The following is a 21,126-nucleotide window of genomic DNA, read 5'->3' as shown; positions in this document are numbered from 1 at the left end:
TAGTAATTTTAGAATGTGCTCAGTGTTTGTGAATCTTTTATGATAAGATGAACCTCTGTGCATGTCATCTTCCGTTGATTACTAAGAGTTCTCTGTAACGAAGAATCAAAATGTCTTCACTTATTTGAGTGCTGATCATGATTTTTGTAATGTGTCAAATGATCATTAATGTACAAATGTCTTTAGTGTCGCCTTGTGTGCTATACATACAAGAACGTGTGATGACAATTATTCACAAGACTATTTCGACGTGAGTATTCACAGCAGATCAGTGCGTATCAATATTTGTTGACTAGGCCTGTCAATCTGTCCAACAGTGAGTCACACATTTAGACTCAACATTATTGTTGAGTTTAGAGCACTTATAGGACCTTGATATACCGGGTGTTCATAAATGAGTATTGCAGTTTTTTGTAGTATTTATTATACAGTAGGCCTAATTAATACATGAAATTTAAAGACAACTCAAATAGTTAAACCTACAAACATTACAAGTGTTCAATGTGAGCTCCGTTCGTCACACTGCACACTTCAGATACATAGTCCAGTTCTTCTCAAACTTTCATCAATTTATCTAGAGCGGAGGCTCTCAAACTGGGGAGCACGCCCCCCTAGGGGGCGTCAGGACGTGTCAGGGGGCGTGAGACAAGCTGAACATTAAATTAAATTTATGTAGTCTTTCTAAAACTCAAAATTAACCATGATGTTTAAAACATTTACACTTGCGGAAATTAGAACCAAGTAACGGAATAAACTTGATGTTGCTAGTGACTTGCGTAATGCACTTACTAAAACTCAGCCACGAATACTAGTAAGAAAGATGCAAGCTCATCAATCTCACAAACCAACCTAACCTATTTTTTTCTTATTAATATTTTTTGTATTTTATGATAACTGATATTGTTGTACCTTATACAAATAGATCAAATAAATTATAACATTTTGTTTTCAATGCAATACTTATTTGTTTGGTTCCTGGGCCTACACAATTTATTGTTAAGGGAGAGGGGCGCTAGAAGCTTTAATTTCAACTGAAGGGGAACGTGGTATAAGAGTGTTTGGGAACCCCTGGTCTAGAGTGATAAACCCAAGCGCACAACTCTTGTATGGCATACAAAAATGTTGTTGTTATGGTGATTTTTGATTTTGAGGACTGTAATAGGAATGTTTCTCGGATATTCCCTCATGTTGGTGATATAAATAGATAGAATACCATAAAGTCTACCAAAAATTTACATTGTGAAATGGAAGAGCAAGTTTTAAAGTAAACTGACCGTTTTCCAGGCTTTGAAAGTTTGGTCAGAAGTGTGCAACCATAGTGATAGTGTGCTTTGGAGTATATAAAGACATGATATATCTACTTTAGAAGAAATAAGTCATCTTACATTGGGCTTAATGTTGATGATTCGCAATATTTCCTTTCTAAACACGATAGAGATCAGCCCCACTATCATCGCGACGCTCGAGAAATTTAAAATGTATTTCTCTTTAGAATTGGAAAAATCGGGATTTATTCCACCTACCTGACTTTCTGACGCTGCAGTTACCAGATAACAGCAAATAATATAGGCATGAAAAAGTAAAAGTGCAAAATATGCTTTGATGAATACTTTTTCCACTGATTTTGGCTAATATTGTAGGTAATGTCTGGTTTGATATAATTCCGGCAATATAAGATAGTAATACACCCAGTAATTGTACAATTAGACCTTTAGACAACATTATAAACAAAGATAAACTAAATATCCCTTTCCTTAGTACATATATTTTTAAAGATCATACTTATTATAGTTCAATTGTATTATTCAACGCTCTACCTGACTTTTTAAGAATAGAGGAAGTTTTTATAACATCTTCATTGTTATAAAAGGAAACTTAAGGTATTTTTAATATACAAATGTTTTTTATCCTGTACAGGACTATTTCATGTTTCATGTTAGTTAGTTATTAATAAATTAAGTATTGTGTTTCAATTGTTATTTTTACGAAACCCAATGCATGTATTTTTTTAATGGCAATAAAAACATTTGGATTTTAATTTTAAATTACAATTTTTTGTTAATAATAATATTTGCAATATGTATAGTTCATACTTTTGTAATATGCGTGTGTTTTAATTTCTAACGGATTAACATGTATAACTGCTTGTGTATGTTGATTGCACATAATTTAAGGAAAATATTCAGTTTTTTTCTGAGTAAAAATTGCTAGACAACTATTATTTTGTTGTAATAGAACTGCAAATTGTAAAATATTTGGCAAGGTATAAATAACAATTAGATTTATTATGTTCGTCTCAAATATTTTAAATTTAAATTGATGTTCTCTTATACGAGCCAGCCACATCTTCAAGCGATGATGTCGCCGCAGTGGCTGGGCAACTTTTTATCAAGTCAGATATGTTTTACTAAATGGTGATACATGTAAAAATAATAATATTACAAATAATTGAAAGTGATGAAATAAAAAATATTACTAGAATTATAAATAATACCTATAAAAACATCCCGCTATAAAAAAGGAAAACTTTTAACTTTTAGGTTAATTAATAATTTTAAATTGATCTGCTACTGAACAATTTATCAACGCAACCAAGTACACCTTGTGCTATATACGAATTGTAATTGAAACCCCTACAGTTATGAAACTTCAATTTCCTTTTACTATTGGTGTTCATTTTTTTTTACTAAACGACAAAATATGTATAAGATATTTATTTATAATAGCTCACCGTTTACTAACATATAAATTACAACCCAATTAATCCCATTTAAACCTTGTATTTTTACTGCATATAATAGTTATTCGAATTTCATAATAACGTGGGATGTTTTGAGATGTACTCAATTTATACATCTCAAAACCAAAAAGAACCATGGGCTTAAAACATGCAAATGATTTCAAACTCCAACTCCTATTGCATGTACTAATAATCAGTTTTATAAAAAAATTAATGTTTTATAAAATTGATTATTAGTACAAGCAATAGGAGCTAGAGTTTGAAATCATTTGCATGCATTAAGCAAACAATATAATTTATTCTTTTAATCGGTATTAAATATAGGCAAGACTAGAATTCTCTAATACGAACTAACGTAGTAAAGTGAACATATTCCAATGTATATCCTTTGAAATGTGGTTTACAAGGCTAATCCTTGCATGTGAGGCAAACAGCAATATCGTGGTAGATTAAATATTGACAGCCAGAGAATTGCCTTTTAGCCAAACATTTCATGCTGTAAATCCAGCACAAAAATAACCACATCACCTACATGATCATTTCTATAGAAGTAGGGATTTTATAGTATAAGGTGTTATTGTCTTACATTGTCCATAACAAAGTAATATATTTCTATTATATGACACTGGAATAATGAGTAACATCTCAAATTAAACAAGTTTTTAAAACATTTATCTCACGTGTTATGTATTTAATTACTGCTATTTTTCAGCTTCTTAAAAAATAAAATGGTTTTAACCATATTAATATGTGGTAATGTACTAGAATGTAGCTTTAATTCACAAAATGTAACTAAAAATTGTATTTGTTATTGTATTTACTTATTAATATTTACATGCGTTAAAATATTAAGCTATGCTAAGAAAGTAAGTGTTGTAGGATCTTAATAGTCCTGTGGCGAAAGTCTTATCTAGTGTGAATGTGGAGTAAAATTTGGATGCATTTTCAGCATTGGATATTTTCAGTATCATACTCCTTACCTTACATTCGCCACATGTGTGCGGGCCTACCACCAGTGTTATGATAACATATATCTTCCTTTGACTATGGTAGATGGCGTTATTTGTTAGTTTGTGGGACAAACCTAACACCTGGTTTGGAATTTTAATTTGTCATTGTAACCTATTCTTTGTTCTTTCTTCATCGTAATACATAGAGTCCATATATCAACTACATATTTCTTCATACGTATAATTTTAATTTTAAAAGTTTACAATTATATTTTAATTATTTCTTAAAAATAAGTTTTTTTGTGATTTTACAATTTAATTACCGAAGCAGGAAAACAGTTATTCTAAAAGTTAAGCAAAGCCCTCACACAAAATTTTGAGATCTATTTTTAGATTTGGTATGAATGTACCAAGTTGAATGTACCAAACAATAAGAAAGCAGGGACGCTGCGTCACAAGATTAAAAATCCTGTTATCTTCACTGTATATTTAAAAACGTTCCAGTTGATATTTTACAATAAGAACATTGGAAACGTTTCCGTAAGCTTAAGAAAAATTACCTATTTTCAAAAGTACTTCTAAAACATTTAGTTTCTAACCCATTGAGATATATATAGTTGTACTTTTGATTAGTTAGTAGTCAATTCATATTTCTATAAGCAATACTGTTATGAATATGAGTCAAAATTTCTCAATGTGATATTAAGACCGTAGTTTGTAAAAATTGCGTTTTTTCAATTACAGTATCATGTCCCCGAAACCGTAGAATTTTATTTCATAATATCGGTGAAACCAACAGAAATACAAATATTTTTAACAAAGTTTGGAAGCTTGTGGCTGAAATGACCTAAAATGGCAATAGAATGCAATGGATTCATATGCTATGAAAACTGAATTAATGGAAGCGGACCACATGTTTCATTTAGTTCATTGCAGCTTCTTCAAAACATATACTTTATCCATAAACTTTGAGGTTGGGAGTACAAAGCAATTGTTGGTTTTTCAGCACAATAATCTTTTTATAAATAGTTGAATTTTTATTATTAGTTTTATGTTGTATTACATACTTCAATAACACTACTACTTAAATGGATAGCATGAACTATCAATCCAGTAAAGTACAGGGGAGGTATGCAAAAAGCTGTAAAAGTGCCACTATAAAGCAAGGTTAGAAGTTCATTACATCTATCCCTTGCTAAAATATGTATCAGCCTATCTACTTCGGTCCCCTGCTCAGGCGGCATACGTTTACGATCAATATTACCTTCCGTATACTTGTGAAATGCCGAAAGAAAATATAATATATACAATGATGTTATCTACGTTATGACGAATTTAAAATCTAAATACATCTTTCGGCTATTCGGAATAAGTAGTTAGATTTTGTGAAAGTGGAATAATTTATAATTAACTATCAAGACATTTACACGCACCGAATATCTAGAAAACTTTTGGAGAAACAGCACATTTTGGAAAAAAAACTTAGGTACTGTTTAAAACATTCCAGAACACATTTATTCTATAGGTTTTAAAATACAGGATTAGAGAATTGTTTTAAAATATAAGTGGCTGATATACTCGTATTTTAAGTAATTTGAATACCCAGCTCGCCGATGAACTTATTAGGTATTTATTAGTTAAATTTTGTAACAAGTTATAAATTTGTTTTAATATTTTTGTCGCTGTATTTAGCCACCCCATTTGCTAGTCTTGTAATGCACCACATTTTAATATTTGTTTTAAAAACAACAAACACTTTTACTCTTCTATTAGTCATATAGTACTTAAAAATAAATGACCTATATATTTTAATAAATTTTTTGTATTCTATTATGGCCCAAAATATTCAATTATTCTCCCCCCACATAAGATATAAACCATAATTATATCAATAAAAAAGTTTATGGTTTATGGTTTGGGTTGTTTGTTTGTTGTATTCTCTTAGTGAGGCTCTTACTATAAATTATTTCTTGAATTCCTTGTTTAGTCAAATGATTAAAAATCTGTTATTGTGTTGAGCATGAAAAATTATATTTTATATATGTGTGAAAGTTTCATTATTGATAATTATTTATTATTATATGTTATATGAATGTACTTAGTAAGTGTGACCAACTGAAAAAATTGGGATCTAGGGCATTTTTATAACTATACTTATTTGACTTTAAAAATGTTAAGCAAACGCCATTTTGTAAATAATAAAGAAAAAGACACAGTTTTTTTATTTCCTCTAATAAAATGTCCCCTTAAAAATTTGATTATATTGATTGATCGAGATCAAAACTATCCTATCTTTTAGTTTTGACCAAACAATCCATAGCTACAAATTTTCATTCATATCCGTACTTTCGTAAATTAGCGTAAACGAACATCTTGACCCGAGATTTTTATATGTACCTATGTAAAAAAATATGGTTTCTTTAGCTTAACCATTTTATAGATAATTTTTTTTACAAAAAATATAAAATGGAGGCTATGGGCAAAAACGTGACATTTCTGTTTGTATGTTTATATGGCATTTTTTTTTTAAATAAAGAGTGCTATCAGCCAAAGAAATTGTGAACACCCTGTACAAAGTTATAGTAAAATAGTATCTTTGCAACTCTTCGTAAAATGCGTAATAATTCAATTAAATCTTAATTACCGAAACATAGCGTATTAAATCTAAAATCTTGACTGATAAAATCGTAGTAAATTATAGTGTCGGGCATTGTTCGTGTGAGGGCGGCTCAATAAAGACGAGGCATATAATTAGAGGAGGCTAAGTAAAGGTTGTCATTACAGGCCTTAGCCTCCTCACTTTGTCTTATCTAAAGTGGAATCTTGAGTGAGAGGGTTTAGGGGAAGTGGTAAGGAGGTTCACAGGCTGGCGTCCTCTTCAAATTGCGTACTGTGTTAATTAAACTGCCTTTGATAAACTACGCGTCATACCACTCAGCCTGTGGTTAAATATATATAAGAGTTGCTTCTGTTTATTGTACTTTGAAATAATCATCACTTTACTGATGTCTAATGTTTTAGTTTTGACATGAGAGGTAAGCCAGCCCACCAGGCCCGCCATTGGTCAGCTAAAGAAGTATTTGGTGACCGTGCCTTCTTCAGGACGGGACCGGAACCCGCCATGTTGGTCCTGGAAGGGATACGTCGTCACGATGAAGGACTGTACCGCTGCAGGGTCGACTTCCGGAACACGCCGACACGCAGTTTCCGGTACAACTTGACCATCGTGGGTGAGTAATATACTTTCAATGTGTGTTCAGGTAACTTGTGTTATTGTAACTTTTACTTCTAGAAACTATTATATTAAAAATGTTATACTTTTTATATATTATAATGCAATGAAAAATATCCTTCATCTAATTATATTATTAGCAAAATTTAATCGAAAATCAAAAAAAGGGTTGACTTTAAACAATATTATGTTAATACTAGTAGTTTCCCGCGGATTTGCTTGGAATTTCGTAGGCTTTGCACGTGTGTAAGCACTTCTGATTCCAGTAAATCGTACACCAGTTACCAATGATGAGTTTGCCTTGTTGCCAAATCTGTCAAAAAGTGCTTATTGATGACCATTGTAATTTATATAGTAATCTTATATTTTGTCTCTTAATTGATTGTTTCTTTTTACCGAACAATAAAATATATATATATAAACACACAGGAAAGAAAAACCTACCTCTGTCAAAAGACAACTAAGATGGGTCTGTAAAAGATTTAATTATGATAGTAATTCTGTGTATTTTATATCAACATTGCAGTAAATAAGTATATTTATATTGAAACTTTTTATTTTATTTTCTAAATGTTTTCTCAATATATGCAAGACAGTGGTTACAGAAATGATTTATATAAGAAGTCATGTTAATATTAAGCTTACTTTATCTTTTCAATATTCAAAACTTGTGCACAAACAGTAAAAATTGGTTTCAAACTAATTAAACATATGGTTGTAATGTCATAAAACTATGTCTACACAGAACACTTAATTACATGTAACCAGCTCTAGAACTGAATTAAACCTTTTATCCATAAAAACCTTAAATTGGCTATACAAAATTTAAGTATGTCATCATATATTGATCGAGATCAAAACTATCCTATTTAATTTGAACCAAACAATCTATATCTAAACATTTACATCGTGAATCACGAAGTGCTTTCGGAAATCAGCGTAAACAAACATCGTGATACAAGATTTCTAAGGATATTGCTTCATTAAGTGTAATTGATCATGCATAGAAATTTATTTTAATACGTCTCAAACTACTACATTTATTTTATTAAAAAATAATTATTGGAAATTTATTTTACAACCTATATACGTGTATAATTATTCAGTATTATTCTAAAATTACAAGGCTAAAAATAACTAAAAATAATTGAAGGACATGTGAATTTTATATCCTTAAGCATGGGGGCTTCTGCCCCCTTCTGAGAGTTAAAAAGTCAGGAATTCTCATTTTAAAACTTCATTTTAAATCATGGCTTGGAATCAGATCTCTTGGCAAAACTTCAGAACAGTGTGGGTGGCATTTGCACCATCAAGATTAAATGAAATTAATTTAATGAATAATATTCATCAATATTCTGTTTACGTTAAGAGATTTGTTGTGTTCCCAATCTGAGGTCAAATGGAATGCTTTATAAAACATCCATGTGGCCGGTTTACACACCAGTTAGTATTTATTTTGTGTAATTACATACTATATGTTCTACCAAAAGACAAATACAGAGATTGGCAATTCTGTATATAAACATAATTAGTCTAAAATATACTTGGGGAAATTTCTGTTTAAATTAATTTCCAATATTGGTGTCTGCGTGGAAATTCATCCTGCCTGGGCCATTGAGAAGGGATATGGTTTGGGATTTCTAAAAGCGAAATTGATCAGATTCCGTTATATGCCTCCAATGCTTAAACTTTTTTCAATGAACTTAGAACGTTATAAAACGATATATTTGAATAACAGAACTAATATTATGCCCCCAACGCTAATTTTTCATTTACGGATGATTATAATAAATTAAAATTGGTTAATAGCTAAGAAAAAAGTGTACTTACGTATTATATCGACCACACCCCTACATTTCTCCAAACACAAAAATTCAACAAAAACAAAAGTTACCAAACAAAGACTAAACTCTTTATTGAAAAAAATACACAACACTTGATTTTATTCTTGATCACACTCCGCCACCCAAAATGCGAGTGGCTCCGGCCATCAAGCCGAAGCCCTCGCTGATGTCAACGAAAGAAAAGCATCCCTCGAGATATTAAATATCAGTAAAATATCAAATTCTAGAGGGGCTGGTCAGAAATATAAATTGAATTGTAATGGAAAGGCAATTATGTACCGTGTAAAAAACTTAAATAATCATGTGATGCCGCGCGGCCTGCCGTAATCGGGATTCTCGAGAAAGATAAGATAGCAACGACAACAATACCGATCGCAATACCTGGAAATGCTTGTTGATTGATGGAATGTTAGTTATGTTACTCAACTACATCGTTTTATAACGTTCTAAGTTCATTGAAACAGTTTAAGCGGGGGGGGGGGGAATATAACGGAATCTGACCGCGAAATGAAAATCCCTGATTATTGTAAAGATTTACCATTCTCATAATAGTGGTATATAATAGTTAATAGAATAATGTTATGACAGGTTACTATACAAGGTGTAACAAAAAGGTTGGGCTGGCTATCGATTTTCAGATTTTATATGTGATTATAAGCTAAAAATAAAGAATAACTTTTTTCCATTTTCCACTTTTTTTAGCCGCTAGCCGCCATTTTGTATGGTTTATTAATAAATTATTAAGTCTAAAACTAGTAAAGAAACCAAATTTTGCAAATAGGTTTGAATAGGTAAGAGGAAAATAAAAAAATGTGTTATTTTCTGTAATATTAACAAAATGACGTGTGTAGAAAATTGTTCAAGTCCAATAACAAAAAAAAACCATTACATTTACCTAAAATTCACTAGAAACCATCTATTTTGACAATGTTATTAAAATTCCAACGGTACGTATCTAAACGAAATCCGTCAACGCATAAGCGAGCTTGACCACTTTAAAGATACTCTTGTAGAAGCCAGGGGCAACAAACTACTGATAACTCTCAACTATGACATGTTTAGCGCTCCCAGCTTATGCAAGTGTATCTTTTAAGTGGTCGTGTTGGTTGTTTTTTTTTTGCGCTGATTGATTTCAATGAAAAAAGTACCGTTGGGATTGTTTTAAAGTTGTTTAAAAATATTTAGTATCTTTTAAAATTATTTTTTCTTATTATAATTTAAAAACTTTCAACATACGCCATTTTGTTAATATTAAAACAATAACACAATTTTTTCCTCTTATCTATTTAAACCTATGTTCCCAATTTGGTTTCTTTAACTTTACTAGTTTTAATTAAAACTAAAAACGGCGGCTAGCATCTAAAAAAATGATAGTTGGAAAAAACTTATTCTTCGATTTTAGGTTAGAATCACACACAGAATTTTAAAATACATGGGCAGCCCAACCTTTTTGTTACACTCCGGATAAGATGTTGTAGCAATACCATTAGCATTAATAGGAATATTTTACTCTTCGAAATTAGTTTTGGAAAGTAATTTAGATAGCTACCGTAAAACAAACTGTTCTACAATATTTATGTTTTGCGTAGTTCCCCCTGAGTATCCAGCCATCTTCGACCGTTACGGGCGCCAACTCAACGGTTCGTTGGGTCCGTATAAGGAAGGAGACAACATCAGCCTCACCTGCCGAGTTGTTGGAGGTAAGCTGTAATATAACTGAGTATTTAAACCATATTTCAACAAGCAATAATACTCGAATTATAAACTTAAATATCTAGATTAGGATACAACAAAATTATAAATTTGTAACGGAAAGTTATACTGGGTTGCAACAACGGCAATGTGAAATACATTTAACATGTGTTTCTTAAACCCCGGAAGGAAAGTCAACACAGGATCCGGAAGCGTGTTTTCACGCGAACTTGTTCATGTTCCAAGCTGCTGTTATAACATCTCATATCTCGTGGGAGTCTCTCCTCCTTTAAGTGGATTTATCTCGTTTTATTTGCTTCTGGCTCTACAGGATTGGGGCAATGATATTTCCATCGCTCATCGTATTTCAGGGGAAATACGAAATATGTTACTAACGCAGATGTGAAAAGTACAAAGTAATTTCCTGTAGAATATCCAACAAAAACTGAACTACATATTATTTTCTGCTTTCTACGCTTGATGGAAGTCACCAGGTTTTAATATAAATGACATTGTTTTTTCCACAATTTAAATTTATTTTAAAACCGCCTTCGCCGGTTAAGGCATGATCAGTGCATACAAGTATGTATGTTTACGGAAAAAAACATGATAAATAGTTAGAATCACATTCATAACTAATTATAAAGTCCGAAAAACTAATAAATTATAAAAGTATTACATAGAAAAATATGGTTTTCAACGTATATTTTTTGAATGGATTGCTTTTTTTACTAATGGTAGAAAAATGTCACTGAAATTTACGGAAGGTTGGGAAATACATTATTATATATACGTTTTTCTGTAAACAATAACTGATGGTGCCTTAACCGGCGGAAGCGCTTTTAAAATAAATTTAAATTGTGGAAGGAATAAAAACGTCTTTTATATAAAATTCATTATGATTATTCAGACTTTCCCTTTGTTACATAATCTGACACTGGATTTTGTGTTTTGATATACCATTTCAATACACGGGAATGAAAGTATAAAAGTACACCGAAAAGGGGAATAATCGTAATAGAAAGTATTTTATCTAAATGTATTTATCAAAACAAGATTACGGTTTGTAAGTTGAATTATATGTTAGAAAGATACATTGAAGCTGTAGTTAGTTTGACCTCTCTGTTTATCTCCAGGACGACCTGAACCCACAGTGAGATGGTTGGTGAATGGCCAGCTTGTGGACGAGGAGTACGAACACAATTCTGGTGACGTCATCGAGAACCGACTTACTTGGGCGAACGTCCTGCGAAAGGACCTAGAGTCCGTTTTCAGCTGCCAGGCTTCCAACACTAATCTTACCGACCCACGGGAGACATCGCTCGTCCTGGATCTATTTTGTGAGTCTCCAATACATCGCGACTACAATTCTTTGTTAAGTTCATATGTTTTACATTGAATGATGACACTTTGAAATTGTGTACATGCTGAACACTTTAGTTCTACTTTTTTGATGATTACCAGTGTAGGGCTGCTATTTTAGTTGAAGGGGAAAAAAGTTGTGTTTAGAGTATCTATTGCCAAGTAGGCGGTACAATGTTATACCGTCTAAACAAATACTGTAAATATTTATTTATTTATTTGTTATTGAAGAATTTTGGAGCAATTTTTAAAATGTTAAAATAGTAGTTAATGTTAAAAGGTATTACAACACTTTACTTATGGAATCGTCTGATGATGAAACCTTGGTTTTGAAAGGCCTCGTCCAAAAAATAAACAATATTGGAAAAATATTGTTGTTGTAACAATGTTATGTTTCCATTTGTAAAATGTCATAATATTTTTTTATTATTTATTAAGTATGTGATTTCTTGACTTATTCAATGCCGTGAATATATGAAAGCTAAAAATCTCATTTTGTATTGATAATTAACCATTATTAGAATATTTTGTCAAATTTGAGTTGTTAAAAACCGGACCGCTTCTTTTTTTAAACTTCTGGGGCTTATTTGTTCCTCAATTATATGAGAAATAAATACATACACAAGATGGAATAGACAGTAATTGTCACCACACAGAATGTAATAGCATATAAAAATCGAAGAAATTATACAAAGATTTACCCGTAAAATTACATGGAAATCGAATATCCATCTATGACTGGAAACAAAGATCATTGTTAAGTTCTCAATAACAAGTCTCAAATCAATGTCCAATACCGTTTTGTGATATTTTCAATATCCGTTTTATAGCAGTATTGTTATTAAATTTACGTAAATTTAAAGTGTCTCATCTTACTCTTGAAACGGAATACGCAATAGACCTAATTATACAAAATTCTAATTCAATTATATTATTATAAAATTTGATCAAAATATCATAAAAATATTTGTGTTTCAGTGTACTGTTTTCAATTTTTACTTTGAATACAAGAATAATTTTCTGAGAATTTTGTCACTTTACGTTGAAACATGAGTAAATCCCCTTAACCCTCTTGCTTCTATGTACAGTGAAGCCTCTGACGGCCCGGATACACTCCTCCAAGTCCCCACTGGTGGCAGATATGTCGTATGATATCATCTGTGACTCCGCAGGCTCTAGACCCCCGGCCGTCATCACGTGGTACAAAGGAAAGCATCACGTCAAGAAAGCAAAGGTAGGGCAAATAACAACTCCAGTATTTTAAAAAGTTATTGAATTTCACTGAACTTCATCGATGCGTTATAATCGTGACGTTGCCTGCAGGAAGAAGTACGGGAGAACCAAAACGTCACGACCAGTATGATGACGTTTGAGCCAACGACGGAGGACGATGGCAAAGTCATCACTTGCCGAGCTGAGAACCCCAACGTTACAGGGCTCTTCCACGAAGCAGTGTGGAACATTGATGTTGTCTGTAAGTTCCACCATAAACGTAAAAATTCTGTTGTATAATTTAATTCTAATATTTTGTTACTTTGATAAAAATATTCTTGAAATGTTCTCAGATACTCCCATTGTATCTTTACGACTGGGAAGCACCCTAAATGCCTCGGACATTAAGGAAGGTGACGATGTCTACTTCGAGTGTCACGTAAGAGCCAACCCTCCATGGAGGCGCCTTACTTGGCTACACAACGTAAGTTCTGTAATATAGTTCTGTAATAATTTGTATTCGCTTTATATATAGAATTAATAAGGTGAGTTAAATTATTATAAGCTACTAATTTCATTTCTAGTTTTTTATTTTATTGTATGGTTTTAAATAAACAGGAAATCTAGAACTTTGATTCTCTTTGATATTGTAAGACATAAGTACAGATTTATCACGTTAAATGTAGTAAACAGATGTATACTATTAAATGAGACATAAGTGATCTGAACATGTCAGTAGAAAACGTATAAAGTAAAGCTGCCATTGGGCATTCGGCTATGCTGGAAGCTTAGCCCTAGTTACCCTTTGTTGACCAAATTTAGGGATAAGCTGAAGTAGGTGGTAAGATGAATTCAGAGATGAGGTTTGCCAGCAAGTGAAATACACCGTAATACATTTTTAATGTTACGACCTCGAGGGGTTTTATTCCTTTATCGTTGGAGATACAAGTAGGTGGCTGGAACGTTTTGTAGAAATAACTAAAATCTTTGGAGATTAATTTTTATGAGTTCATAATCCGCAATATGACTCATCTAACTTGAAAAATTTCGTACATCAGTATTATCCCATTGGTTTTTTATTTGGTAAGATTTACTTGAATAATGCTAGGACTTTTCTGCCACAATATGGTTAAAAAATAGGAGACTCAATATCATTCTTTGACCTATACATTTGGGATGTAAATTTTCTCTGATCACTATGATCACAACAGGGTGTGGTGCTGAGTCACAATGTGTCAGCACGTCTAATCCTGATCAACCAGAGTCTCGTGCTGCAGAAGGTCACCAGACAGAATGCAGGTAGCTACTCCTGTCTCGCCGTCAACAACGAGGGAGAGACTAACAGCAATACCTTGGACCTCAGGGTTAAGTGTAAGTACAAATTAATATTATTTACGATGTATAGTGTCTTAAGAATTATTCTAGAATGTTCACCAATAATCATATCGATTTATTGTGATAAAAACTCTTTTTTTACTTCCCTACGCCCTCCCCTTTAGCAATACTTGATCCTTAAGTTTCGTAATTTTGTGTATGTATTAATACCTCCCCCACCTGACGAAGAGGATAGACTCCAATCCTCGAAAGTTGGGTTATATCTTTTATAACCTTTAAAGATGGTAAATGTTCGGAATCCTCTTATCTTTTCAAACCTTCCGTCGTCAATAACAAACATGAAACAAAAAATGGCTCTAACAGTATCCCACTGTAGCCTGTAACGGTGTGATGTGTGATTATGATCCTCGTACTTGTGATTTGTGCTCGGGACTTGCATCCTGTGTAGTATCAAGGCCTAGACTGGGCTCCAAGCAGCTTTTGGGTATGTTTGAACCATTAATTTCCTTCTTTAGTTCTTTCTGTTCTTTATTTTTGTATATATTAATAGCTCCCCCACCTGACGAAGAGGATAGATTCCAATCCTCGAAACGTTTTGTTATACCTTTTATAATATACAACGATGGAAAATTTCCGAGATCCTGTTATCCATTTAGTTTACTGCTATATAGAAGTGGAGTTATTCATAGATTAAACTCGTCGTATATTTGGCGAATTGATTCAGTAAGATGTGCATCAATCCCAAAGCATTACTTCAGTTAAGATAGATTAAGTGCTAAATGAAAAACTAAATATTAGTACATTACTACATGGAAATCTACTTTCTAATATATTTCGAAGTTACCAAAACTTCCATTATTTAAGTAATAACTGCACAATATCCCCCATTAAATTGCTACTACAAATACATGATATAATAGGTCAACTAACCGACGTGGAATGGGGAAAATAGTCATTTGCCAAATACACATTTGATCATACATACATATTACTACATCAGATTCATAACAGATGTTAAATACAAGATTCAGTAATTTATCAATATTGCTACTGCCCCCAGATGCGCCGACCTGCAAACAGGATCGGATCCTAGTCGTGGGAGCCTCACGGTCGGAGAACCTGGACATCGCGTGTGAAGTGGACGCAGATCCTCCTGCCCGCAGTTTCCGCTGGAAGTTCAATAACTCTGGGGAGACGCTGAACGTGGGTCCGGAGCGGTTCTCGGCTAACGGCACGGTCAGTGTGCTGAAGTACACCCCTGTGGCAGATCTGGACTACGGAACATTGAGCTGTTGGGCAGACAACGCCATCGGAACCCAAGCGTCACCTTGTCTCTTCCAAGTCGTGGCTGCCGGTGAGTTCACGAGTATTTGCTGATAGAAACTGAGTTCAAGAGTATTTGCTGATAGAAACTGAGGTCACGAGTATTTGCTGATAGAAACTGAGGTCACACGTATTTGCTGATAGAAACTGAGGTCACGAGTATTTGCTGATAAAAAATGAGTTCACGAGTTTTTACTGATAGAAAATAAGATAATACTTAAACAGGCCTATCAATTATATTGTATAATATGTTATCCTCAGTTCTGGAATAGAGCCAAGGACTTAGCACTCTGGTACCCAAGAGGATCAGTTTTTAGTATTGAGAACATTCACCATTTGTAAGCTCTGATACAAAACATGTATCAACATTACTAAAGTTATATCAAACCTATGTTTAAATCAAAATAAGTATAAAATCGATTTTATACTATATTGTCATAATATTGTGTGGTTTAACAATGTAAATATCGCCATATACTGTAATTAACGTAACATATTTAATTTTAGTTTCTTAACACTCAAGTTTTGATGTATTTCATTCACTTTGTGAACTTAAAAATTCTGAATATTTTAAAATCTTCACTCAACAAAATGTTAAACTAAATAATAAAAATTAAAAACTAAAAAAACTAATTACTTAATTAATTTTTTTATTATAAATTGTATCTCTTTTGTGTTGAACATGTTTTAACATGGAGAAAAATTGGCAAACTTGTATGAAGTCATCATATAGACCGGGAAAGTCTAACGATTGAGTTTATCTTTAAATGCAATAATACAACGTTACAACACTATAAATACGTGCCTCTCATTGTTAGACCAATTATTACCAGGCAGAAGCTATTTACACTAGTGTTGTATTTAGATGTGAAAATTACCCAAACAAAGGCATTAAATAAGTTGGGCTCGTAACCCTACAATTAAAATGTTAATTTATTATATTTAAGTTAATATAAATTCTTAACTTAATTTAGAACATTTCCGTACAGTAAATTGCTTTTTTAAAATGCAGATTAATTGTATCGTATGATACGAGTGCGACGAGCTACAAAAGGAATATGTAACGATGGGAACAATTAACCCGGATCCGCCGCACACAATGCAGTTGTTTTAACGAGCTCGCCAACGATGCTTTGTTCAACAATAAAGCACGCCTGGTTGTACGCTACAGCGAGTAATGTACTGCATTGCACAGAGGGATTTCATTGAAGTCGCATCGAACTCATAGTCATTATAACTTAAGTGTTCAAGGAAAACAATCCCAGCAATAAATACTCAGATAGGTTGAACAATTAAGCTCACTATTGCTTTGTACTCTATGTTACTATTCGTGCTGATATAGTATATTTTATTCTTTGACAATAATATAACAATAATTGTTTCACTGGTCTTCCGATGCTTAAATTTATTAAATCATATAAGACAAATTTAACAATATTTCATACCTATTAAATATTTTTGCAATTCAAATAATATGTTATGGCTCTGTAATACGAATACAACAATTATTACAAAACAATAGATCTTTCAATAGTTAAAATTTATTACAGCTTATAACCGTTATACTATTTATGATAATAATAAGTTCAATAATACTAAAGTGTTACAAAAATTATATCTTTGATAAAATATCATTAAATTGGCTAGGACCTAAATATAAGCAATTGCAAGAAAATCTTTATTCATCATTTAATTAGGTTAAAATTAAAATGGTTTGAAGTTGTTGCAGGCAGGAAAAATATTACTTCTCTTCTCTCTCTATTTTAACTGATATCGAGAAAATGTTGAGGGAAATTAATTATGTTCTTATATAATCAGTTCGTTCACATATTCTTATATAAAGATATCATAAACAAAAAGCAGTTTTAAAGTGTCATTATTAGTTTAAAGTAAGGAAATCAATATTTTAAACGAGACTGTTAAATATAATCGATGCCAATTTAGAACAAAGCTGGTATCCATACAGGTTTTGAGAAATATACAATAGCGTACCACCAACTTGAGTAAACACATTCACCTCTATAATTTATAACTAATTATAACATAGCCTAACATGATTGAATGTTATATACCCCAATCAAGATTGTAATCCACCCTAATTGTGTGGCTTGATTCAGTATTACAGCTTTATTAATAAATTATTAATTTGTATTTAGTATTACTTGACTTGGTATCACGTAATTAAATTTAACTCTAACAATTGCAAACCATGTCTGATCTTTTTCTAACGTGCAACCATGAATATATATATATACGTTAGAAAAATATCAGACATGGTTTGCAATTGTTAGAATTGTTTGCAATATATATATATGCTAAGGAGGGAAATTATGATTAAATTTTTATATAATATTTTTATAACATGTTCTTACAGTTGATTCAACTGCAACTTATTTATTTTTGAAATGGTACTTAACTTAATAGTCATATACATGGCTAGAAAAGTGGTGTATTGATTCCTGGGGACAATAACCAGATAAATTAAGATGTTATCCATTTAATTTTATCAGGTAGACTTGTTAAATTAATTTTCCGAGAAATTTCCGTATGGAATATTGGCGGATTCCGTGTACACGCCACGTATTTATTCCACACAAAAAACTTTACCCTTCACACACTACGCCCTTACCATTCGTTGATTGTCAAATATCGACCGTAACTTAACCAGAATCATTGCGATTAATGTCAGGTTGGACCAAATGGTCGCGGTTATGTCTGATTAGAAAATAGCATTTTTAATAACATCAAATTTTCAACCTAACCTCTTATTTGAGGAACAGCATACAGTTTATCTTGTACGGCTATTTTCATCCACTCATCTAATTTTACAGACTCAACGGGCGCAAACATGAGAATTACAAGGTCAAATCTAAGGCTCATAGAATTAACTTTATTCCGTATCTAAAACGTTTGGTATTTCAGCTCTGTTTTAGTTTAGTGTATAGAGAAACGTTTCCTGTTTTGATGAGTTTTTTCGTGCCAAAATTGCAGGAACCTAAAGCAAAGACTTACGCTTTTTACTGGTTTTGCTGTGAAACCCTGTAGGTCAGAGCTGGGAAAGAAAACTCTACCTATTGGATGCGAAAAAAAAACTAAATAATAAGTGTCAATATACATCTCGGCAACTCTAAATTAAAATATTAGTCTCAGTTTTAGAAGAAGAAAAGGATTCACATTATTAGGTTTTTGGATATGGTAGAAAATATTTGCTGTGATAGGAGATATCCACTTTTAAAAATGAGTTTCAAATAAACTGAAGGTACATTTTCTTCATAATTTTTTACCCCAAAGTTATATAATTAACCCTCTTACTGTTATCGTTATAACTTTGGTTGATTTGCAGGAAAGCCGTTTGCAGTGCGCAACTGCTCGCTGTCCAACCAGACAGCCAACTCGGTGGAGGTTTCCTGCTACGCCGGGTTTGACGGAGGGCTCCCTCAGGTGTTCCTGCTAGAGCTGTATTCTGGTGACTCAGCGGTGCCCAGGTACAACCTGACCTCGGACTCTCCTTACTTCCAACTGGCCGACCTCGAGCCAGACGTGCTCTTCAGGGTGGTAGTCTTCGCCGTCAACTCCAAAGGTCGATCCCCAGGAGTAGTCCTGGAGGAGCTCACGTTTAGAGATCCAGAGAAGAGGACAGGTCAGACTTCGTTATTTTTGTAAATTGTAAGAGTTATGAAATTAACTAAAACTAAAACTGAAAATTATATTTTAGAAAATAAACCATGGTACGGTATATGTTTTCATAGTCATATAACATGAATTGAAAGTGCTCCTTTTTATGTTTATTCAATAGTTTAAAGAAGAAAATGAGCCATAAATATTACGTTTCGAATAGTATTATCCGTTCACAGAACGTATAGATATGATTTAGATTTTTTTGTAAATTACATCTATACAACAACATACTGTTTTGTGTTTGACAGTTAAGATAATCAAGATAACTTAAGGTAATTTGCCACTATAAAATGGTTCACCATTTATACCACGCATATATTATATGAATGAGAAATGTTTTTTCTATTTTCAGTAAGTTTTCTCAGTCCGTTTTCAAAATAAATTTATAATCTTAATTGTACAATTTATTTTAGTGTTTCAATATTTTTCTCTTATGTCAAAGAAAAATAATATTATTTATTTATTGAAATATTTAAACTAATATTACACTCAACGTGTTTAAGGTCAATAGTACTAAGCATGCAATATTAGATTTCTCACAGTTTGGTAAAATTATATAAAATTGTAGAGTATAAAAAATAAACACTTATATATGACTGTAACACGCACGTACCCCATAGGTGGAGAGGCGGACGAATCGCTGTCATCAGTTATTGGTGTGTCGGTTGGCGCTGCAGTTACAGTTCTGCTGGTGATGGTGTGTGTGCTGGTGAGGGTCAGACACAGCGGGTCGGGCCATGAGCACCGCCTCATGGCGGACAAGGTGACACTTCCACCTCCGGATAAGCCGGCGAACAGAGAGCCGCCGGATGAGAGAGATCCGGACGTCATTCCTGCCAAGTTTGGTAAGTAAAACCTTATCTGTAAGGATAATTTTTGTCTTGAAGAAAAGTACTGAATAGACGCTTTGTTTAAAGTTTATTATTGACGATGGAAGTTTTGCAAGGATAACAGCATTTTGGACATTTGCCTTGATTATATGTTACAAAAGATATAACACAACGTTTCGAGGGTTGGAATCTATTCTCTTCGTCAAGTGAAGGAGGGAGGGGTTTTTATACATACAAATATATAGAACATAAAGATGAAAAGAGGGAAAAGAAAAGGGTTCAAACATTCGAAAGAGCTGGTTGGAGTCCAGTACAGTTGTTGTCACTGAGGTTGAGGTTTGTTTAATTAGTAAAATCTTTAGTCTGAACCAACAAAATTAGTACTCATGCCTACGACACTCAGGTCTAGAAGCAAAACATAGGGCCGGAAGCGGCTAGCCTTTACCCCTTTTCCCCTTCTGATTATCGCCTTCCGGCCGCGTGTTTCAAAAGCGGTGCCGATGAAAGAGGCGAGATTGATTTTGTTGTTAGTATCCCACTTTTACTTGTGTAGGTGTGATGTGTGATTGTGCTGTTAAATTCTCATACTCGTGATTTTTGCTCAAGACTGGATTCCAAGCAGCTTTCTGGCGTGTTTGAGCCGTTTTCTTTCCCTCGTTTCTTCTTTCTGCTCTTTATTTTTGTATGTATGAATACTCCCTCTCACCTGACGAAGAGGATAGATTCCAGTCCAGATAGATTCAAGTGTTTGACACCTTTTGTAATATGTAGCGATGGGAAGTGTCCGAAATCTTGTTACTGAATGTGACTATTATCTGTTAGTTACTATGCATACAAATCATATATTTAGGTATGTAAAATTGCCTAAAAACAATTATAATTTTGTCTAAATTAACCATGAAGTGAAAAACATAACAGAAAAACTATT

At 32.8% G+C, this 21,126-nt stretch overlaps 1 protein-coding gene across 1 annotated transcript in view; it reads left to right on the top strand.

Moving 5' to 3' along the window:
- The window catches only part of LOC124355383 (neural cell adhesion molecule 1-A), a 406,182-nt gene that overhangs the window by 373,759 nt on the left and 11,297 nt on the right, over positions 1–21,126 (top strand). Inside the window, exons 3-12 of the mRNA XM_046806510.1 lie at positions 6,712–6,920; positions 10,356–10,466; positions 11,595–11,798; positions 12,909–13,054; positions 13,144–13,294; positions 13,386–13,516; positions 14,244–14,403; positions 15,428–15,721; positions 19,034–19,330; positions 19,989–20,213. Of these exons, the coding sequence (XP_046662466.1) occupies positions 6,712–6,920; positions 10,356–10,466; positions 11,595–11,798; positions 12,909–13,054; positions 13,144–13,294; positions 13,386–13,516; positions 14,244–14,403; positions 15,428–15,721; positions 19,034–19,330; positions 19,989–20,213 (1,928 nt within the window). The remainder of the gene's footprint in view (positions 1–6,711; positions 6,921–10,355; positions 10,467–11,594; positions 11,799–12,908; positions 13,055–13,143; positions 13,295–13,385; positions 13,517–14,243; positions 14,404–15,427; positions 15,722–19,033; positions 19,331–19,988; positions 20,214–21,126) is intronic.

Source organism: Homalodisca vitripennis, chromosome 1, assembly GCF_021130785.1.
Source record: "Homalodisca vitripennis isolate AUS2020 chromosome 1, UT_GWSS_2.1, whole genome shotgun sequence".
Classification (NCBI taxonomy): Eukaryota; Metazoa; Arthropoda; class Insecta; order Hemiptera; family Cicadellidae; genus Homalodisca; species Homalodisca vitripennis.
Note: the sequence above shows the minus strand (reverse complement) of the source record. Positions and strands in the feature narration are given on the sequence as shown.